The sequence below is a fragment of the Cadophora gregata genome (genome assembly GCF_030347475.1).
Source record: "Cadophora gregata isolate MNR1 chromosome Unknown scaffold_16, whole genome shotgun sequence".
Taxonomy (NCBI): domain Eukaryota; kingdom Fungi; phylum Ascomycota; class Leotiomycetes; order Helotiales; family Ploettnerulaceae; genus Cadophora; species Cadophora gregata.
In genome coordinates this window covers 1,469,942-1,491,380 of record NW_026695939.1, presented here as the reverse complement: position 1 = coordinate 1,491,380, position 21,439 = coordinate 1,469,942, and the positions used below count along the sequence as shown (strand labels likewise).

General features: G+C 47.4%; 9 protein-coding genes across 9 annotated transcripts; 4 read left to right on the top strand and 5 right to left on the bottom strand.

Moving 5' to 3' along the window:
- Nucleotides 1-978: 978 nt before the first annotated feature.
- ONS95_005721 (uncharacterized protein) lies at nucleotides 979-2,384 on the bottom strand (the record flags this gene model as incomplete). Its single annotated transcript, XM_058499145.1, has 3 exons — nucleotides 979-1,938; nucleotides 1,990-2,201; nucleotides 2,249-2,384. 3 exons carry the CDS (start codon nucleotides 2,382-2,384, stop codon nucleotides 979-981), a joined length of 1,308 nt encoding a protein of 435 aa, XP_058351413.1.
- A 1,996-nt stretch (nucleotides 2,385-4,380) lies between these two features.
- Nucleotides 4,381-5,103, bottom strand: ONS95_005720 (uncharacterized protein; the record flags this gene model as incomplete). Its single annotated transcript, XM_058499144.1, has 2 exons — nucleotides 4,381-4,438; nucleotides 4,502-5,103. 2 exons carry the CDS (start codon nucleotides 5,101-5,103, stop codon nucleotides 4,381-4,383), a joined length of 660 nt encoding a protein of 219 aa, XP_058351412.1.
- A 481-nt stretch (nucleotides 5,104-5,584) lies between these two features.
- Nucleotides 5,585-7,046, top strand: ONS95_005719 (uncharacterized protein; the record flags this gene model as incomplete). Its single annotated transcript, XM_058499143.1, has 4 exons — nucleotides 5,585-6,003; nucleotides 6,052-6,457; nucleotides 6,515-6,603; nucleotides 6,677-7,046. The coding sequence occupies 4 exons, from the start codon at nucleotides 5,585-5,587 to the stop codon at nucleotides 7,044-7,046; spliced, it is 1,284 nt and encodes a 427-aa protein (XP_058351411.1).
- Nucleotides 7,047-8,098: 1,052 nt separating this feature from the next.
- On the bottom strand, nucleotides 8,099-8,922 carry ONS95_005718 (uncharacterized protein; the record flags this gene model as incomplete). The annotated part of the gene is made up of 3 exons (XM_058499142.1): nucleotides 8,099-8,204; nucleotides 8,422-8,582; nucleotides 8,770-8,922. 3 exons carry the CDS (start codon nucleotides 8,920-8,922, stop codon nucleotides 8,099-8,101), a joined length of 420 nt encoding a protein of 139 aa, XP_058351410.1.
- Nucleotides 8,923-9,710: 788 nt separating this feature from the next.
- On the top strand, nucleotides 9,711-11,136 carry ONS95_005717 (uncharacterized protein). The gene is made up of 3 exons (XM_058499141.1): nucleotides 9,711-10,124; nucleotides 10,194-10,309; nucleotides 10,411-11,136. The coding sequence occupies exons 1-3, from the start codon at nucleotides 10,029-10,031 to the stop codon at nucleotides 10,904-10,906; spliced, it is 708 nt and encodes a 235-aa protein (XP_058351409.1). The 5' UTR covers nucleotides 9,711-10,028; the 3' UTR covers nucleotides 10,907-11,136.
- A 296-nt stretch (nucleotides 11,137-11,432) lies between these two features.
- ONS95_005716 (uncharacterized protein) lies at nucleotides 11,433-11,942 on the bottom strand (the record flags this gene model as incomplete). The annotated part of the gene is made up of 1 exon (XM_058499140.1): nucleotides 11,433-11,942. One exon carries the CDS (start codon nucleotides 11,940-11,942, stop codon nucleotides 11,433-11,435), a length of 510 nt encoding a protein of 169 aa, XP_058351408.1.
- Nucleotides 11,943-14,048: 2,106 nt separating this feature from the next.
- On the top strand, nucleotides 14,049-15,308 carry ONS95_005715 (uncharacterized protein; the record flags this gene model as incomplete). The annotated part of the gene is made up of 1 exon (XM_058499139.1): nucleotides 14,049-15,308. One exon carries the CDS (start codon nucleotides 14,049-14,051, stop codon nucleotides 15,306-15,308), a length of 1,260 nt encoding a protein of 419 aa, XP_058351407.1.
- Nucleotides 15,309-16,065: 757 nt separating this feature from the next.
- Nucleotides 16,066-17,081, top strand: ONS95_005714 (uncharacterized protein; the record flags this gene model as incomplete). Its single annotated transcript, XM_058499138.1, has 3 exons — nucleotides 16,066-16,101; nucleotides 16,150-16,563; nucleotides 16,623-17,081. 3 exons carry the CDS (start codon nucleotides 16,066-16,068, stop codon nucleotides 17,079-17,081), a joined length of 909 nt encoding a protein of 302 aa, XP_058351406.1.
- Nucleotides 17,082-17,291: 210 nt separating this feature from the next.
- ONS95_005713 (uncharacterized protein) lies at nucleotides 17,292-20,119 on the bottom strand. The gene is made up of 4 exons (XM_058499137.1): nucleotides 19,166-20,119; nucleotides 18,537-19,106; nucleotides 17,623-18,471; nucleotides 17,292-17,558 (listed from the first exon to the last, which is right to left on the bottom strand). The coding sequence occupies exons 1-4, from the start codon at nucleotides 19,417-19,419 to the stop codon at nucleotides 17,390-17,392; spliced, it is 1,842 nt and encodes a 613-aa protein (XP_058351405.1). The 5' UTR covers nucleotides 19,420-20,119; the 3' UTR covers nucleotides 17,292-17,389.
- Between the last annotated feature and the right edge of the window lie 1,320 nt (nucleotides 20,120-21,439).

Genomic DNA, 21,439 nt, shown 5'->3' with positions numbered 1-21,439 from the left:
GATTCATAGAACCGCAGTGAGCGTGAGCGAGACCACCTGCAATACATCACATCCATCACGTCCAGTCAGTCAGTCAAATGTAGCTATCTTCCCATTGCACAAGAAGGAAAGAGAGAAAGATGATTGTGTAGTTCGGATATACACCCGGAATAATTGCACTCTCGGTTTCTAGTAAGTAAGCTAGGAAAAATCACTTGCCTGAAAATATCTGACTGGAGCACGTGACTGGAGCTTGGTCGAGTTGAAGCCAAAGCCAGCAAGCGAAGAGGAGGTGAAAAAGTCAGCACGTCAGTACCGTTGCGAGCGAAATGAATGAGTATTTCAGGACTCATAGTTACTGGACACTTAAGACTGGCATTTAATTTACACTTGCATACACGTGCACACGCAGTAAATGCTAATGCGAGTGGCTTCAAAGGCAAATATTCCGTATTGGCATTTCTTTGCCTGTCTATTTTATGTACAGTCCAGGTGTTCATCTATCCATTACTACCTCCATTCACTTCACTTGGCATTACTTCACTTTGCACCATCTCTCTCCATCCATCCATTCAACCATTCATGTACAACCATCCACCCCTCATTCTCCATCCTCCACCACATAGCACCACAATGCAATGCACATATACATCTCCTTCGCTCACAAAATGCCAAAGAACTCCCTCTCCGTATGTAAGAAAGTCCCAATGCCAGAGAGCCCTCACCCACGAGCTCCTTCCGATCAAGTGCCGAGAGAGAAAAGACAGGAAAAGAACTCCATAAAACGCCGCGCTATCGTCTATCATGCGCTCATGCAAGGTATATTACTCATTCAAACAGTGAAACAGAAAAACAAAAACAATCAAAGGGCCTGCTTTCTATCTCCAGCTGCTGTATTCGCTTTTCGCTCTTCTTCAAAAGTTGCATGTACGCCATGTATGTACGGAAACAATGCTGGACAAAAGACAAGAAACGTGTAGTGCGATGAAATGCAGAGGTTTATAGGAACCACATGAAGCAGAGCATGACTGCGACGAGGCCGGCGCTCATGCCAGCAATCTCTTTGCTGCCATTGGCGCCACCCTTGTTGGTGGATGAGGCAGATGCGGCGCTGCCTGTGGCGGTTCCGGTGGGTGTGCCGGTGGTAGAAGCAGTTGTGGCTGTCTCCAAAACCTGACCGATGCTGGGGAGGGCCACATTGCCATTGACCAACCAGCCTCCAGCTGTTGAGCTAGGGCATGCTGGAGGAGTGATGGATGGGGAGTAAGCGGAGCTGGCGACTCCCTTGGGGTGGAGAGTAGCCCAGACCTTTTGGAGATTGGTGAAGTCTGGTGCGACTGGGGTGGGAGTTCCACGTCGGGAGAAACCGCCTTCGATATCTGAAGCTACAACGGTGGCTGAGACGGGAGGTCCGTACGAGATGAGACCGTAGTTGTTGGCTTCCTCGATCCACTCGTAGATGATGGCTCCAGACCAGAGGTCGTCCATATCAGGTCCTAGGATGGCACCTTGGTCCTGGAAATCACGAGGTCGGACAGTGTTGCAGCCTGTCTCGGAAAAGAAGATCGGGATGTTGATGTTCTCAGCGAAGCTGTTGAGTCTGTTGTAACCCGAGGTTGTCATGTCGTTGGGACCACACCATTCATAGGCGTTCAGGCCGAAGAAATCGACAGCCTCGGCGGCATTTGATCCACACGCAAGATAATCTTGCAACATAGGGCGAAGTTCAGCGATATCAGCCGCAGAATATCCAATTGGAATCTTTCTGTAGCCTTTTTTGTCTCTGTACGTCTTCATGTCTCTTGCGGCAGCCTTGATGTATGGTGCGGCGAGGGACTGGTTGTTTAGGGCAATGACTTCGTTTCCAATAAAGAATCCAAGAGTATTGTCATAGGTGTGGAAGGCATCCATGACTGCGGCAAAGGCGTCGAATTGGGATTGGTTCCACGATGTATGGATCTAGTAGGCCATTAGCAATCAATCTTTTAGTTTGAGGTTCGAGACACGTACTGGGTCGATATCCGTCTCGAAAGTGTCCAGATCAACCAAGAGATAGATACCAGCATTCGCAAAGGCAGTCATACAACCGCTATGGTCTCCCTGGGGATCAACATGGTATACACGAATAGCATTTGCACCCAATGTTCCCATCAGATCAGCGTCGCGTTGGCATTGCTCGGTATCGATTAATGGATCGGCAGGTGTGAGCTGATAGGCAATTCCTGCGCAACGATTAGCTACGACCTCGCACACGCGGCGACTTCCTTACCCTTCATGTAGTACTGAGTTCCATTGCTGTAGAAGAACTTTGTGCCTTTGGTGGAAATCTGTGGAACCGCAGCCTGGACCGAGCTGACAGCTAGGCAGGCAAGCAGCACAGCTTGGGTGAGGGATTTCGAGAACATCCTGAAGACCTGCGGGAGGATGATGTTGAAGCTGTGCAACAGTGTATCGTCGCAATATGGGTATCTTGCAGCTTCCAACGCGTTTCGAGATTGAAGCTGAGAATAATTGAGCGAGTGTTGTTGTTGTTTTTTGCTCGGAGGTCTCGACCAGGAAAAGGACCAAGCTTCTGTTTGTGGAACTGGGAAGTGGAGAACTTCAGAGGTAGCGACTGTTTGGACGATATACCTAATCGATAACCTTATGCAACGAGTGTGGAGTCTCGATGGACTGTGCGTAAGTAATTAAGTGATTACTGCTGCACTTGATGGAGCTTGCCCAGAAGTCTTAATGCCGCAACTAGTAAAAGTGAGGCAGAAGAAAAGAAGAGAAAGGAGGAATTGCGATAGAGTTGGGGGTGGGGGTGGGTTGTCAACGCGGGTGGGCTGGGCTTGGCTTGGATTGGATGCTTGCAGCTGCAGTATCCAGGAGAGCAGAGGAGAAGGAGACGAGAGCCGAGTTGGATGGATGGGACTGGGACTGGGACTGGGACTGGGACTGGGACTGGAGGATAAGGAAGGATGCGAAAGTGCTGTGACGAAATCAGCGTGTTATCCCAGCACAGCGATTGGCTGTCGATGTTTTATGCTGGGGTTTATGCAGACAGCGTAGGGGTTTTGTGAAATTTATCCCGATAGCCTTGCCAACGACACCACAGTTCTGGCGAGATGATCTCCTTTCCTTCCTGAATTGCCTCTTCCTCTTCTCAAAGAACCAACAAAAGAAGAGATGTATGCCCCAAACACTCATCCTTCGCCATCGCCATCGCCATCCTCCCATTATTGACATCCATCCTCGCCCCCGCCTCAGCACACACTTTTTGCCATCCACCAACTCATGCGATTTTTAGTCGCACCAACACCGATAACAAAACCTTCTAGCTCCCAGCTAAGATAAGTGTTTCTGTCTTTCCAAGGCACAGGCAACGGTTAGCATTTGGTAGCGCAGCCAGCTCCAAGCCGGATGAAGATAGGCGCGTGCAGGGAAACGCGGCCAAATGGTCGTGATTCGGTCGCTTTCCATGTGGCAGATCGGCTAGAAGGCAACCTGATCCAAGTTTCTTGGCTGATGTCTTAAGTGCGGCAGCGGCAGCTATTTTGGTGGTGTCCTGATCTGCTTGTTTCGTGTTCTGTTGACTTTGCCAAGACACGGCACGGATGCCACCACATGCAAATATTTAACCATGTCGGGATCTGAAGGAATAGTAGTGCAGCACTCTCGATGTCAACGACGACTCAAAAGTTTTGTTTCCTTTATCGAATCAAGGTGTTCATCTTTGCTAGAGAGGTCAAGCTCGAATGACTACCAAGCTTGGAAGTTCAAGTCAATAGGTCTGTCATCCTTGCCTCTCCAAGCTCTAGGCTCAAGCCGAAATGGAAACATGTTATTGTTATCACCTCGCGGGTTATGCTCATTTACATCTGATTCCGTCCAACTTTGGTAACAGATCCATGACAGCAATGCGGACTTCCAGAGCCTGGAGGTGTTTTCTTTGTCATTGTCAAATCGTTTCTCACCCGTTCCATGAGCTCTAATTGAGCACATCATATGTATTTTAGTTCTCTTCGCGTTCATGCCTATTCAGTCCAAAACAGTCTTGCTCCTCTTCATCTTGGGATTGAATTCCTTCTTTCCTACTTCCGACTTACCTTGTCATCATCACCGCACTTTACCACGCGAGAAACAAGTCAGATCATGCACAATTCACATCACGTGACCCAGTCGAGGGATGCCATTGTTTTGAAAAGAGTGTTTCAATATTAAATCACAAAAAAATCAGACGTTGCGAACAAAAGAAATCCATCCCTCGCCCGCCACTCTAGCAGAATAGATGACAAATCCCACCACGGTGCGAAAGCGGTGTTCAAATCTGCCATCTAAATCATACAACAATACTTGCTTAGTTAAAACGTGAGAGTGTCACGAGTTCATCTATTCAAGAACTAGAGTGGCTAAGGCTCAGGATACATACGAGCAGCTGCAAGAACCTGTTCCGTCGCACTCGGGACAGTGAGATCTGGATCCTGTTAATATTCTTCTTCTGTCTTTCGTCTTCTTGGGGATATATTGCGAGACTTACGCTATCGAATAGTCTGATGTGGTACGAAGACTGTGATCAGGTTCCGGATCCTTCCAGACGTCGGGATCTCCATCATTCGGCATGGAGTCGCCTGGAGCGTCTTCGGCAATCACTGACATGCGTATGTCAGGCTCTTCTGGCCATTTATCATAGCCTTCATGATGGTCTTTGTCTCCCAAACTCTTTCTTATGTTCGGTTCTTCTGGCCATTTATCGTAGCCCTTGAGCAGGTCTTTACCTCCCATACTCTTTCGTATGTTCGGTTCTTCGGGCCATTTATCATAGCCCTTGAGCAAATCTTCTGGAATCGAAGGATCTCCTGGTTTTCCAATCAAGACCGGCCAGGGGCTATTGACTGCGCCATACGCTTCACCAAAGAGGACCAAGTCTTCCCTCAGGCTCCGCACGAGACGGACAGCAATATGCATGTAGCCACTTTCTCTCAAGGTACGCATCGTGTCCGATATCAATTTCCGAAATTCTTCAGTCGTCCAATTGATCAGGATAACGACGTGATCGAAGATAATGGGGCTTTGAGTGTTGTCGAGGAGAACTCGATCGGGTTGAGACCCCATAAGCCCAGGGCTGTAGGGGACCGCCATGATTTCTAAAGGCGAAGTTAGTGTCATACTTCGAATTTTTGGCATTGGGCTGTAACCTCGTTGTGGTTCTATTCACTGCTGATCGAGGGTCAAAACACTCGTCACAGAGAAGTTGCCATTGCCATGCGGCGTCTGCCAAGTTTCTTTCCGAGCTGGAAAAAATCCAGAAAACGACATGCGAGGTAGGTCGCAATAAATATTGCGGTGGGCGGAAGCAGCGTTGAAGAGAAATGCGCCCGACTTGGGCTGCTCGCGAGGCACATTTCAGCTGTGCCGATGGCTTTCCTGCAGCCTCGAGTGATGCCAACTCATTCTTTACTTGCATATGTTTCAGCCTACCCAGACACTTCATTGGTAATCCTTGCGAAATCAATAAGCATGCCCTAGAGCTCAAAACACCTAGCTCATCCTTCGACTTCATCACCAGTTCTTTGCAACTTACGAAGTCCGGACAATCCGAATATTGTTTTTACTACATCTAATGGAGCCGATCGGCGCGGCAGCATCTCTTGTTACTTTATTGGCAGTCTCGAAGGGCATTGCTGATAGAGGTCTGCTTTTGGTCAAACGATATCGAGGGTATTCTGCGGCCCAGGCTGTGGTCCGAGATCGGTTGCTTCAGCTGGAGGTACAGCTCAGCCTGCTCAACGAAGTCAAGAAAGCCATCTCAGAATCCAATATTCTATCGGATGACGTGAAGACACAACTTTTAGAAAGTCTTTGTAATACTCACTTCTCATTTGAGTCGATACGAGATCTTTTGGCCCAAAATTCTGAGGAGGGAGGAACTCGAGCACGGCTGCGATGGGCTCGAAAAGGCGAGGCTGAGGTTCGAGACTGGGTCGAAAAGCTTGCTCAACATGGCCAAAGCCTAGGCGATCTGCTCAGTACTCTCCAGGTGTATGAAGCTATTCAGATTTCAATAAAGTCTTGTTGACATGGGTCCAGCAAACTGTCAGCGCATTCACTCAAAATAAGCGAAGCTTCCGACAGCAAACTGGCTCTCATCGTCAAGAATCAAGATGAAGAGAAGCAAACCAAAAAAATCGCTCGATTTAGGGAAATTCGCAATAGGAACGAAAGAGTCAGGTCTAGGTCTGACGAAGGCATGCTCTGGTGTCTTCTTCTCCGGCTACCACCCGGTATTCGCAATCTCACATTCCTACAAAATTACAAAGTTCAATTCAGCTTCTCGGTCCTATGCAAGCCGATAATACCACACAATATAGTGCCAGATTCGGCAGAGATCTTTGAAGCTTGCAAGTCTGGCGATGCACTTGGTGTCAAGCATATCCTGGATTCAGGAGAGGCTAGTCCCCGCGATACCACATCACAAGGCTCAACACCTTTGCGAGTAAGTAACTCTTACTCCCGTGCGGATATTTTAAATCCGAATTTACTAAAAAATAAGTTCGCAATCGAAAGTGGCTCGATGTCACTCGTACAGCTACTTCTAGATTACGGAGCAGATCCGGATACACCATTTGGACAGATGCAAACGTGAGCTCTCCCTGCCAGTCTCTATCAACGCCTATACACTTTGTCCATATTGTCTAATCGCAAATACAATCAGGTCACCGATCGCATGGGCCTTTGGAGCTCGCCAAATAGAAATTGCACGCTTCCTCCACTCTCGAGGCGCAGACATCGATTCTCCAAACACAAACGGATGGACACCGCTCTTCTACCTCTTCGGCTCAATCGGTAGCGTCGACCAAGACCATTCCCCAAAACCACCAGAACCATCGCTTACAAACAACTCCCCGATATCAGAGTACATCCAATTCCTCACCTCCTCCTCCCCCCTCCACGACATCAACGCCCGCGACTCCCGCGGCTTCACCAGCCTCCACCGCGCCTCCATCCACGGCCAAGGACCAGACATCCTCCCCTTCATCCACGCACAAGCATGTCTCTCCCCAAAGACCAAACTCCTCCAATAGACACCGATATTCATGGCTGTGCACGCCAGCAATCTCTCGACGTTCAATGTCTTGGCTGATCACCAGAAAGGGTATGTTCATGAGAGGGATATTCAAGGGTGGACGCTGATGCATGTCGCGGCTAGGAAGGGGTGTAGAGGGATTCTGGAGAGGTTGTTGGGGGATGGAGCGGATTTGTGGGTGCGGAGTGATGGAAGGGCGAGGGCTGTGCCGGAGGGGTTGAGAGGGAGGGAGGTTATGCCTATGGATGTTGCGAGGGTGGCGGGAGGTAGAGCGTTGAAGGTGTTTGTGGATGTTTTGAGGGATTGGGATGGAGAGGTAAGGGTTATTTGGGAGGGTGGCGAGTGTGATGTTTTCTTTCCTTGTATTGGAGGTTAGGTTATTATGTTGATCTAAGATATGTTGCCGATGGTCAGCGACCCCCTTTCAGTCAACGAAGAGGGTCTTCCTGTCTATCAAATAATCATCCAATCAATACTTGTAGATTCCTTCCACCTCTTTCCCTCATTCTCCTTCTCATTCTCAAACCTCTGCAGCCACAACGACTTTGAAATACCTGTCCTCATTACCCTACTATAAATCTCCTTCAAACACTCGACCGTTCCACTTAGTTATCCCAAACTAATCTACGCTTAAACCATCAGCTTTTCTAACCATACCATCCAATACAATTAATCAAATGCGAATCTTCAATATCAGCAGTTAAACTACATTTCTGACCTTAACTACACGAACCATCTAACAAGACCCTCGTGTCAAATCACCTTCGTCCCATCTCCACACGCACCTGCACTGACCTACCTCCTTTCAAGAACGCACCAGCGCACCAAACCAAACCAAATCAACACACCACCCAAATCAACAAATGACACAGCCCTTACAAATCTCCGAACTTTTATTTCTGCTTCTCTCTCAGCCTCAAAACGCCCGAGCTTCACCCTGTGCATCACATGACATCCTTCCCAACCCTCCAAGTTGTGATGACGGGAACTTCTAGCTCAAGCAACATTGAAAAGATCTAGATTTCGGATTTCAGATTTCATATTCCGCTATCAAACAGCACTCTCCATAATCTCCTTCGTATGCGCCGAGTTCATATACTCTCTAATCGTCACAACTTTCCCTGTCTCTTCGGAAAAGATCAGGATCCAGCAATATCTGGGTGGAGAGTTGGCGTTAGCTTGGGTTTATGTATAGTATAATATGAGATAAGATAAGATAAGGTAAAATGTAAAATGCAAGATGTAAAATGTAATGTAATGTGAACTTCAAGTTTTTTAATTACATGGCTGTTAAATGACTATTTTTTAAGAGGATGGAAAGAAGTAGAGAAGAAAATGAAAGGAAAGGAAAAATAAAGAAAAGGAAAACTCACGTATTCCTATACGGCCTCCCATTCTTCTGCGTCTGCCACCCCCTCGCCTCAAAAATAGCTTTATTCCCAATGACGTCCAGCTCATCGACCACCATGTGTACGGGGCCTTGGAGGTGTTCTAGGAAGGGTGTCATGAGGTCGCGTTTCCAGGATTCGACGTTCTGTACGTGGAGGGAGGGGGTTGTAAGCTTTGGAATTTACGCGGAGCCCAACTTCCTGTCTTCCTTTTTCTTTTCTTTTTATGGAGAAGTGTAATAGGAATTTTGAAGTTGGACAAAGAAATTGCATTGGAAATGAAGGATTGTAGAGAAATGAAAGTGGAGAAGTGAAATGAAAAAAAAGACATACATAAACACCGGCCTGGGACAACGGATTCCGCTCGGGATCTACCACCATCCAGTGGACTTCTGGGTCTAGCGCGTTGAGGAGAGGTGACCAGTTGCCTTCGGCGCAGGGGGTGAGGATGTCTTTGACGTATTTGGTTGTGAGGAGGAAGCCCATTTTTGGATTTGATTTTGTTGGTTTTATTTTGCTTTGTTTTGGAAAAGATAAGTGAGTTTGGGTTAGAGGAAACTCTGGAAAGGAGTTGATTGAGGGGGATGATCTGGGGTTTAGATTGGGGATGAGATGACTCTACTTCTTTTATTTATATTTCTAGCGGGGAAGTGGGGTCTTCCTCTTTCGGTTGCTGCGCATTTGTCAGCCACGTACCTCATCCTTGTTTTTCGATGGATAGTTGTGTTATGATGCGCGTAATTCTTGGTTGTAGAAGATCAAGAGTGATTGGCAATCAGCGAGTAAGATCGCTGGCCTTAATGTATTGTTTTGTTTCGGACGGGCATGGGATGCCGAAGCCCGGTTGATTATCCGTGATTCGGACGGGACAGAATTGGATATTTCTTGTCTATTTATCGACTATGAAAGAGTATATTAGTGATTATATTGGAGATTCATTATATTAGCTGTTTTGTTCCGCACCATACTGCGCTGTAATTTATCTACGTTGTGGAATTCGTGCCAGTGGACTTCGATAAGATGACGTTCAGGCGAACCATGACATACTTGCTTGAAATTTCAAGCATCGCAGATGCTAGAATGCTCCTCTGAAAATAATGTCCCATTCTAAATCTCAAGTTAGAAAAGTTGGAGTTCGGTCTCTTGGCCTTGCCGAATTGTCCGGGTGAGGTGTGAAAGACCGAATCAGCCATATAAGCAAGCCACAACTTGAATATTAGCGACTACATTTATTCAGGAATAAGGACTTGATACTTGATTCGTTGAATGAAGAGATGGAACTGCTTGACGTTGGTCTCGTGGAGTAGGTAAATTATGCCGTCTGGAGATATTGAGCCTGCGGCTTGCGGGATCGACCCCACCTTTGGGCACGTTGAAAGTGGCGGATCGTTTTTACAGCACGTTGGCCCAAGTCTCCTCCCTTTTTAGACTACAACTCATCGCTGCACTCAGCAACTCATCCTCCGCCAATCATTCCTCATAATCGCAGAGCAATAATTATTCCATCTTGTCGCCCTTTGTAAACAAACCTTTAACAAGCGAAACTCGGGTAATTCAGGGGTCGCAAACCTACCCCACTTTCCGCCACCAATATGGCCTCGACTGAAATCAATACCTTGTTTTCGGTGAAAGGTAGAGTGGCACTAGTTACTGGTGGAACGAGTGGGATTGGCCTTATGATTGCAAAGGTATGTTTAATGTTTACCTCGTTGACCAATTGAGGATTTTGGTACTAACAATCTAATGCTTTTATCTAGGGTCTCGTGACCAATGGAACGAAAGTCTATGTTTGTGGATTGGAAAGCGATCCAATTTCCGAGGTCGAGAAGGAATTAAATGATCTGGGAAAGACGTCTGGTGGGAGTGCTATAGGGTAAACGTCTCTATTCCTCTTGATACCGGTGAATGATTGTGCTTTACCCCCAAGCAAGGAACAACCACGTCTTGACATTTACTTATGTTAAAGTATCTCAGATTTTCATGCGACCTTACAAGTAAAGAAGGCATCTTAGCCGTCTCAAATCACCTCCGAACCACCGAATCCCATCTCGATATCTTAATCTCCAACGCCGGCATCCGTCGCGACCCACCAATCTCCTGCGACGTCCTCAACGCACCTCTCCCTGAACTCCAAGCCTCGCTATTGTCGTCCTCCTATTCAGACTGGAATGAATCCTTCCAGATAAACACCATGGCGCACTATTTTCTCTCTGTAGCTCTATTGGATTTGTTAGCGAAAGCAGCGGATATGGAGATGGGGGATGGGAGTAAGGGGAAGGATCATGGGAGGGGAGTGGTGGTTATCACGAGCTCGATTGCGAGTTTGCATTATGCGACGAATGTGGATATGATGTCTTATGCGTCGACGAAGGCGGCGACAGATCATTTGGTGGGGTTGTTGGCTGCGAAGTATGCGAGGTGGTATGTGAGAGTGGTGGGGATTAATCCTGGTTGTAAGTATTCGTCCTAAGTCCCATTGAAGCGACTGCAACAAGGAGAAGTGCTGATCATGGAAGTTGTGCCAAGTAATATGAATCCTATGGGAACTGGGAAAGGCGCGGACATCTTTGGTGGCTTGGTTCAAAAGGTTCCAGCGAAAAGAGCTGGCAATGTTGATGATTTGGCTGGTGTGGTTTTGTTCCTTGTCAGTAAGGCGGGGGCGTACATTGAAGGAAGAAGCATTGCAATTGATGGGGGACGAACATTATTTGCCAATGGTCAAATATGATTGTAGCTTTGTCTGATAGAAGGTAAAGAGATCAACAGTGGTCGTAGAGACTCGAAAGTGATACAAAATATACAGATACAACAGTTTGCTGTGTCAGACAGCCACAAAATCATCGTAAATTCCAAGGAGTGTTGTGCGACGCTAGTCCAAATCTCAATGCACCCCCTCCCGCAACTCCACGACTGAGACGCCTCGCCAAAATGACAAATCAAAGAAGTCATTGTTCCTCAGGGAAGAGTCTTCCATTCGCTCCTCGCAAAACAACAACTCAAACTTCCTCATCAATGCTCAACTCTGGTAGAGGCTCATAAGGCTTGTCACCGCCGAACCTCTCATGAATCCTTCTCCACACATCTTCGCTGGTCTTATCCCTCTCGCACAAATCCAACAAATGCTCCTTCCTCAGCTTCTCCTCCACTGAGAACCAGATCATCGCTTTCCTCTCCCTATCCATCTTTGCCAAAACTTCTTCCTCGATGTACGTGAAGTTGTCGCCCTCATTATCGGCTCGGATATAATCGCCCATTCCCTTGGCATCAAGGTAGACTTTCATATCTGCCTTCCACACTGCGCACCGTGGGTATCTATCCATATTTGAGCCACCAAGTTTGCTGAGATGAATTGTAACACCGCCGATGGTATCGGTCCACGCTGTGTCGAGTATGTTGAGGCCATCGTCGGACCCGGAGCTTGATGATGATGTTGATGAGGCTCGAGTGCGGGGTTGTGATGGACGGAATGAGGGGCGAGAACGCCTTGGCGATCGTGCGTAGACCATATTGTACGAGTTACAAGTTTTCAAGTCTTTCTTAATTCTGTGGTGGAGTCTGAAGTATATTGTCAAGTCGCTTGACAGAACGGTTTCACTTCAAGCACAAACACTTGTACTTATACAGCAGGACACCCCACAATGTCAAGATATTGGGTTCCGAATGACTTTTTTAGCTGCCGGTAGGATCTGGGGTACTGATCCTGTGCCGTCAAAAGTGGTGACTTTTGTATTCTTGGATATCGTGGGGATCGGCATGCTTTTGAGCTACGGAGCCTTGTGGGGGTTGTCGGACGTCCGTGATGATGTCTTGCATACCGACTCGGTGGCTTACCTGACCACTTGGATTTCGCACCAGGTTCTGACATGTGAATTTCGATGTTTAGGCCACCGAGCTCGATGCAACAACCGAAAGCACGAAGCTTTGCAACGTGGTTTAGGAGCACCTAATGTAGGACGTTCAACCGAATGTTACGCGTCCATTTTGTGCGAATGAAGCTAGTCAGCAACACTCGATACCAAAAGGCTCTGAACTCATAGAAATAGGACGAAAGCAAGCAAATCATGTTCTTGGAGATTTTCGGCGACTTTTCATTCCCACGCAAGTACCCTCTCGGACTTCAAGACGTCAGTTGACTTACAATAGAAAGTCATTTCAAGTCTTCATGATAATATCAGCGAGAATGATGAAGAATCAGATACTGGCATCTCGGGAGCAAATATGTGAGTGCTTTGCAAAGCCAGGCGTTCAATAATCTCATGATTTTTTTCAAGTCGAGAGCTTGATGGTGTTTTTTTTTGTGGAAAGAAAGGGGCCGACCAAATCCCCCGACATGCTAGCTGAAACGAGCCGAACGCTAGACTGGTTACGGGGTAGTGGCGAGGACCACGACAACGCCAACCTCCTCCCCTTCTCATCATCAGCAAAGTTTCAAATCTTCATCATGGTTCTCACTCAAATCTTTAATCGTCATATTCTCATCCTGTACAGTCAGGGAAGGCATTGAGATAACCTCGGATGGCCCGTCCTGGACTGAATGCAAAAGCGGCACGTCTGCGTTTTGTGGAGGACTTTAGTGCCCATTGAGCTAGCGACTTCACAGCATGCTTGCCCTCAGCTCATACATATCAGATTCGAGATCACCAGCCAAAACGCATTCTGTCTTGGATTTTCGTGGTCAGTGGGGCTTCAAGTTCTGATATCTCTGGAGTGGGATGGGGAAATCTCGCCCGAATCCGGTCCGTAAGCTAAACCCGCATTCTGAGAAGCCACTTCCGTGATGTGGCAGATAAGGCTTCCAGCCGGCAGCCGAACCGCAACAGAAGTGCCGTTTCTTATGATTTGTGTCTACGGCCTACGCCCTCATTGTATGATGAAAGTTGAAGCAGTGTTAGGAACTTCAGAGCCTGAGACTGAACGTTGAGCACAAGGCGATCTCATCGTCGTCCACCACTATCACATTTGCTTTGCCGATTAGAAGTCCAAACCCTGAAACATAAAGAGAATTCAAGGTACTCGTACTTTTGGAACTTATCTTATCTCAGTGCTGCTGCCATGCCTTAGTATCAGAACCAATCAAGTCACCGCTATGTACGCAAAACAGTGGTACGGGAAGGCAAGCTCATAGTTGGGATGGAGTCCAGCGTTCACGACGCAAGTAGTTTCTTTTCAGAAACCTAAACTTGAAGGCAAGTGCCAAGTCCAAAGTTGGGTGTATCGGGTCTACAGAAATATAGAGACCGTTTCCTCCTTCAGATGAACATCACAAGTCAAGATACCATCCATTATTTCAAACTTACATGCTCAAAATGGGAGGCCTTACTTACGCGATGATGCTCGTTTGTTTAACAGCAGCGATCAACTGTGCCACAGTCGGGTATGATTCGAGCATGATGTCCTCACTGAACATTCTGGTATAGGAGGGATACTTCTTGAGGCAAGAGACTAGTGCTAATCAACGTTTCACAGAAAGCCTTCCAGACCCAGTTTGAGATCACCACAGAGCTTAAAGGACTCCTAACGGCGACTTAGAATCTAGGTGGTATCGTCGGTGGCCTGTTCACAGGCAGTGTTGTTGATAGACTTGGACGAAAAGGAGGAATTCTTGCTTCTTCATGTATCGTACTAGTCTCATGCGTCCTCCACTCTACCGCCACCACAAAAGAACAATGCTTCATCGCCAGAGTTCTCGTCGGTTTCGCAAAAGCACTGGACGTCTCCGCCGTTCCAACATATCTTGTGGAGCTAGCACCACCATCAAAACGTGGATTCGTGGCTGGCTTGTACTGGACTTGCTGGTTGCTGGGTGCGATAATTTCGTCCGCCGTTGGCCGTGGGGCAAGAAGCCTTGCTGGAAACTGGAGCTGGAGACTCATCTGCCTATGCATGGCAGGACCATCATCATTATGCATTCTTCTCCTGGCATTCATTCCTCATGTTGGCTGATCTCCAAAGGACGAGAGCGCGAAGGACTTGCTGGTTTCATTCGGTTCCACGGCGGTGGCGATGAAAACAACCCACTCGTCATCGCTCAGTTCAGAGAGATCAAAGAGACAATCTCATTCGAACAGCAGAATAAATTCGAGTCCTATCGTGCATGGTGGAAGACTTTCGTGGGCCTGAAGTCAAACAGATACCGAGGATTCATTCTCATCAGTCTTGGAATATTCGAGCAGACTATTGGCTCCAGCATCATTACCTTTTACCTCAGCAGTGTTCTCGACCTGGCTGGCGTCACTTCAGAAAAGTCGCAATTTGCCATCAATCTGGGCCAGAACTGTGTCGCGTTCATTTCAGCACTAATCGGCATATGCTTTATTGATAAATTGGGTCGTGTAAAGATGCTTGTAGGCGGAACCCTTTTCTGTGCTGCCGTTCTGGCTTGCATGGCAGGTCTCACTGCACAGCAAACAGACAACCCCGCTGGAAGGAACGCAATAATTTCCATGGTTTTCCTCTTTCAAATGGGATATTCGTCGACCTGGACGCCACTTTCGTTCTCTTACTGCGCCGAAGTTCTCAATTTTACGATCAGAGCCAAGGGCATGGCTTTCTACAACATCTTCACATCATCTGCGGGCTTCATCAACCAGTATGTTATATCGATTGGGCTCGCAAACATCGGATGGAGATTCTACATCATTGGCGTCTGTTGGAATATCTTTGCTGCCACAGTCATTGCATTCACGTACCTGGAGACGAAGGGCTTGAGTTTGGAGCAGATTGACAAGCGTTTCGAGGGTATTCCCCGTGATCAGCTGGACGATATTATCGAGACGTACAACGGAATGAAGCCCATCTCGGAGGCAGAACTTGGGAAAGTACCTGTTGAGCCAGTGTCCACTGAGATGCAAGTAAATGTCAAGAAGAATTGAGTTGCGACCTGGCGGTGGTGGAAAGGTGCGGCATGAGACAGGATACCTGATGTGTTCTGCAGATGTCTTGTTGTTCCGATGAGCTTCTGCCTGAGTTCGCAGTATGCCAATTGTATCTGATTGAATTCAAGGCAGAATCCCACGTCGCGGTGCCTTGGTTCAGCAGAAGGGGCTCGCTAGAAGGTTTGCAATTAAACGTGTACGAAGGGTAGTACAAGACCACAATAATTTTACAGCTTAGCTTGATGATGTAATGTACATGTACGTGATATCGGCGTCGTGGGTTGTGCTGCTGTGTCCTGCCCAGCTTCACGCAAGCCGTTGCTTTCGCTAAGTCGCCACATAGGTCCGTAATACTGCGCCCGGGTTCAATTCCGCAGCTTTGGTAATCAGCAACTTCTGAAGAACCCCACAACAATAGGGCTTAGACACAATCTCAAAATCACTCCTAAAGCCTGCTCAGGTGGCTTGATCTTCTGAAAAAATACTGTCTTTGTCAGGTAACGCGGAACTGTCCGTTCCTCCCAATGAGCGTACGTATCATGTCAACTGCAAGGTCGTACAGACTTGTCATCCAGCAAGCGACCTGCTCCAAATTCATAGTGATTAATGGCAAGTCTCAACAGTACACTACCACATATGAATTGAATATATAAGTAGAGGAGAATTCTTCAAGTCCATCTGTATCAACATTGTCAGTAAACAAACCTCGAATAATCACCTCATCCACCACTTTCATAATATATACTTCATCAAAATGCCTTCAGAGCTCAGGAACATCGCTATCATTGGCGTAAGCTTTCCTGTCCAAGATTAAAATCCGACTAACATGATAATTCAGGGTGGCGGCAGCGTGGGAAACATAATCCTCGACACGCTCATCCGTGAGGTACGCTTCAACGTAACAATATTGACACGGAAATCCAGCACAGCAACATTCCCGGCAGGAATTACCGTGATCAATACGGACTACTCTCAGGATGATCTAGTAGAAAAATTCAAAGGCCAGGATGCAGTAATCTCTGTTGTGGGCATGAGTGGTTTCAGTCAGCAGAAATCGTTCATCGATGCTGCCATATCCGCCGGAGTGAAGCGCTTCATTCCATCGGAATTTTCGTCCAATACTCTGAGTCCAGCCGTTTTGCAGCTGCTGCCCATGTTTGGACAGAAGAAAGAAGTACTCGAGTATCTGAAGGAGAAAGAGTCTTCTGGTTTGACGTGGACTACGATCTGGCCCGCACTACTCTTCGACTCGGTAAGATTTCACGTCTTTCTCTCCTCAAAAACGAGAAATAAGCTGATGTGAATCTACAGGGCCTCAAGAATGGCTTCTTAGGATTTGATATTGCGTCCCACACGGCAAATATCTGGGACCAAGGCACCAGCAAATTCACCTTGACCAACGACGACCAGCTCGGGCGCTCAGCCATCGCTGTTCTCGACCGTCCAGATCAGACAGCAAACAAGAATATCTACATTGCATCCTTCGAGACTTCGCAAAAAGAGGTCTTCTCTGCACTTGAACAAGCTACGGCTGCTAAGTGGTCTGTCACAGACACCACGACGGAGAAGGAAGTTGCGGAGGCATCTGAGAAAATTGGAAAGGGTGATTTCAGTGGTGCTTTCGCTTTGGTGAGAGCTACTAGCTTCGGAAATAGGCCAGGACTGCGGGTAAATTATGTTCGGGATGAAGAGTTGTCGAATGAGTTGCTAGGATTGGAATTTGGAAGTGTTGGGGAGACTGTCTCGCGGGTTGTTGGCGGCTTTGCTTAGACATTCTTCTTTATTTTGACCGTCGGTACTTCAATAGAGGCATGACAACAAGTAAGGTACTTTCGATATTTCAGAAGACAGGAAGAGTGTGTGCATGCCGCATGTCCAACCTCCAGTATGGCTCAGGAGAGGTTCGCTTATCGGAGCAGTTAAAATCATCGTCACGTCATAATATCGAGGATGAAATCCCCAAAAAAATCAGTATTCCACGCATTCTGAAATCCAAGCAATCATAAATTCGTATCATAACATGTCACAACACAAATTTCCAGTACTCCGACCTCCATAGACCGTTATGAAGAAAAGACTTAAGTCTGTCGCTCCCAATCTCGCGAGTGCTCAGTTACACTGACCGGTGCCACCTTCTTCCTAGCTATCTCCGGGGTGAACGAGCCACTGCCCTGGAAAGCTGGCGTGTATCGGTATACAGGCTCTGTTCCGTTCACTACTTTTGCGTGTTTGCGTCTATACAAGAGTCTATTGTGTCAAATCATCAGCCATCCGGTCCTGGACCATGCGAATAGAATAGAAAAGAACTTACACAGAGGTTGCGATCACAAGAAGCAATGCCGGAACACTGACACCGACACTCACGCCAATGACGACCTTGTTGCTCACTCCGCCTGTCTTTCCGTTGCTGAAAATTTCTCCAGGCCCACCGGCGCCGCCGCCTGGAGCCTTTGTGGCAGTTGCCTTGGGCACGTAGGAGACGGGACTTCCACTCGTGGCTTCCATCTTTCTCACATTTGAGTTGAATTTAATTGCACTTACGATAGTATTCTCACTTGTGAACAGTGGTTTGATGCCAGAGGTCACAGTAGCCGTCAAAGTCTTCGTGACACTATTTCTGGAAGTCGTACGGAGCGATGCGGGACAGTTGATCAATCCGGTTGAAAGACATTGCGTTGCAGTGTAAGTAACTTCAGTAACTTTTGTCGTTGTCTTAATATCTTGACGTGCTTTCATAGACGCTGTTGTTGTGGCCTGTTGAGTTGTCGAGGTTCTTTTGATGGCGCAAGGGTCGGTAAGTGTGGTGTAGAAGATTGGAATCTGGGATTCAATCTCAGGGCCCCAGGCGTAATCTCCACACTCTAGTCTCGCGCCAGCATTTGCACCAAGAGCCATGGTATACTCTTCGATCACTCGTAGCTCGCAGTCATTATCGTCGCTTACTGGAGAGGATGTGATGTTCGTCTTGAATTCGGCGATGTCGAGCCACACGCCGCCTTCAATGCCTGCAGCAGCATCGAATAAATTTAGGAGAGACTTGTCGATTGCATCTGGTGTAGAGAGAACGAGTCCTGCTTTGAGACCAATACGAAGAATTCCAGTGAGAACGACGCCAGCGCTTTCAATGGTCACAGGCAGGAACTCAAAACTCCCTCCGTTGCTGGAATACTTTGTTAGCCGACTATTGAGGATATTTGAAATTTAATGAAGTGAGGCAGCGCTTACTAGATGATCTTGGAGACATTTTGTCCGAAGATGGGCATCTTGATCTCAATGCCATCGTTCAATTGAATGTGGAAGCCACTGCTAATATCAATCTCACCCTTAACGTCCAAGATGAGGTCAATAGTAACCACAGTTCCAACCAAAAGATCGTCCCCAACCTTGAACCCTGCCACACTCTTAGATGTGTACAGATTGAGGGTGTATGTGGCGCCGGCAGCCAAGACAGTATTCACCTGCATGTAAAGCTCCATCTTGTCAAATTGAAACTGCAATTCCGTGTCTGGGATCTCAGGGACATCAATATCGAATTCGATATCAATTGATGGGAAGTCGTAATCAACGATGTCACCAAAACTTGCTGGCTTCGGCAGATCTCCAAGATAGTCGGCGACTGCTGAAGAGAAGTTCCGAATCTCCCCCGTGATTTCGGAGGTGAGGTTCTTGAATGCTTGGGTGTAGTTTCCATTGACTTTCAGCTGCGACGTGACGTCGCCTTTGATATAGCATTTTGTGCAGATTATCTGGATACCACCATAGAAAGTGGTATTTACCCTTTCGTTTGTGATTTCTCTGAGCAACTGTCAGCAGGTGAAATCAATCGAGGACCTTGTCTTCCACATAATACTTACGCCTCGACAATAAATAGCTCTACATCATCCCAGCTTCTATCAATGGATCTAGTATCCTTGAACACTGGCTCGGTTTCTCTTTGGCGGACGATGGCAGAAGACAGTGATCGACGAAGTTGCTTCAATGGGTCTGCAGAAATATCACCACGAGCTTCTCGAAGATCAATGTTGCTGTTGAGGGGACCAAATCCCGCAGTAACGAGGCTGAGACCCGTAGCGAATGCTAGAGTGGTCTTGAGGTAGGAGATAAACATGATGAGTTTGTCTGAAGCTTCTTTTTCGCCGTTGCTATGCTCAATTTGAGAACTAGGACAATGGTTCTGGCTTCTGTCCCCACTTTCGGGTTAATGGGACGACCACCTCAATATATCATCCATCATGGTTCCCGCAATCGGGTTGATACTCAGGCTGCATATACAGCTACGATAACTGTATGAGATACTGGCGACAAGGGATATGCAAGCCCGTTACACACCATCCCGTGGGGTCGGGGGCCATGTAAATCCGCCTCGGACTATCCCATGTCTGCATTGCATGCTGTCCACTCCCGATATGGCAGTCCAAAAAAGGGACTCAAGTCCGGTAGCCTTGTGCTGACCGTTGTGGTGTTGGTGTTTTGCTTCGAAACGTTCCGATAGCTGCGGCCGTCAGGAGTCTCAGCATTTACATCAGAAAATCGTGCAGGTAATCATGGTTGCCAAAAAGAAAAAGAAAAGATTCTTTGGAGCACTAGTAGTGTATTTTTGACCAACGAGGCTAACGGCCATATCTTCATTTCGTGGAAAACAACTTAGTTCTCCCAGTTTGCTGGTCGGAAAGCTAACCGCGGATGGCTGCATGTTGGCTAAGGCTGAGCGGCCGAAGGATCGGATGCTACAGTAGATTGCGCATAATATGAGACACGCCGTACATGGCTGAGATTTGTTACACAAGAACGGGAAGTCGTCAACGGATTCGAGCGAATCATGAAAGATGCAGAAACGAGGTCCCTCTCAATGGAGATTAGGACAGCTGCACCCAAGAACGCCAAGACCGCGTAGAATTGGTGTGCTCCTCAAGAGCCCCTCCTTTTCAACACCCCTACCATGTGCTGTTTAGAATTTCTTGATACAAAGAGCGCAAATAGAGGGAACCTGAAGTTCATTTCAGGAACGATACATTTCTTCCAATTGGCCGTCAAGTGGCGAAGGTCGGGAACATGCATATTCAGCACATCCCGCAGCACGTACCACGTTTTCGCCTGCCTCAGTAATTGGGGAATACCCTCCTTCCTGCAGGAGCAGCTGCAAATATCGTTCGATAAACACTTGCAGTATGGCGTGTGTGAATCTTTAAAGCTTTTGCAGAGCCTTGCATTTTGTTTGCAGGGTTATTTGTTGGTTTCCAATTCGATACATGCGGGTCCAGACACTCATTGCCTAATCAAAATCACTTGCTGCGCCAGCGATGCATGGAGCTGTTCCTGCGCCGATAAGCCCTTTGGCCTTCATTCTGCCTTGTGCTCTGTCTTGAGAATAAAGTTGAAATCCTCATTGCCCGAGGCCAGTCCGTTGAGCATAGCCGGGCCAGGTAGAATGGAAGGTAGCCCGCACCAATTGTACCTAGAACGGAAGAAGATAATTTTGAGTGCTACAGAGTAAAACAGCCTCAAGTCGGTCTTTAGTCACAATCTCTGTACAGCAAACATTTCTTAAAGTGTTTACCCCATGCCGCACCGCTGCTGTTGGTTTTTGACTGTGCCACATTTGTACATCCTCCCCCGATTCACCCGGCAATACTCTGCCTCGCCTGACTGGTAACAAATGCCCTCAAAACATCTTTGCAGAGACCAGTTCTTCAAAATTTAGTCTCAGCGTCGTATTGGGAAACCCATAGCCCCGATGGCATGCTACGATACCGCAGTGGAGCCTCTGACAGCTACCAAGATGCGGGTATTGTGGAAATGTACCACGCTTGAAGATTTCATCGCAGCGTCGCCATTGATCTGAGAGAAGAGCCTCACTTCGCCACCAATGTTTACAGACCACGAGTGAGGGTTGAATTTGTCCTTTCTGATGAGGATATGGAGCGTGCCAACACCGTACCAGGGCGATAATGAGTCTCTCATGCGAAGAGCTCATCGAGATTGCACTTTCCAATTGGGAGAAGCTCACAGCCAAAAAATTGGAAGTCTTGATGGGACGGTTTTGGACGCCTATTACGCTTAAAGAGATTGATTTGGGTTTCAAAGAAATGATGAGCACAAGCGACGCAGCGCAGGATGACTTTTTTCAA

Coding starts and splice junctions, on each gene's coding strand:
- ONS95_005717 (XM_058499141.1), top strand. CDS start 10,029: ATGGCCTCGACTGAAATCAATACCTTGTTTTCGGTGAAAGGTAGAGTG. Junction 10,125..10,193: donor TTGGCCTTATGATTGCAAAG/GTATGTTTAATG, acceptor GCTTTTATCTAG/GGTCTCGTGACCAATGGAAC. Junction 10,310..10,410: donor TCTGGTGGGAGTGCTATAGG/GTAAACGTCTCT, acceptor AAAGTATCTCAG/ATTTTCATGCGACCTTACAA.
- ONS95_005713 (XM_058499137.1), bottom strand. CDS start 19,419: ATGTTTATCTCCTACCTCAAGACCACTCTAGCATTCGCTACGGGTCTC. Junction 19,107..19,165: donor GAGCTATTTATTGTCGAGGC/GTAAGTATTATG, acceptor ACAGTTGCTCAG/AGAAATCACAAACGAAAGGG. Junction 17,559..17,622: donor CTTGTGATCGCAACCTCTGT/GTAAGTTCTTTT, acceptor TTGACACAATAG/ACTCTTGTATAGACGCAAAC.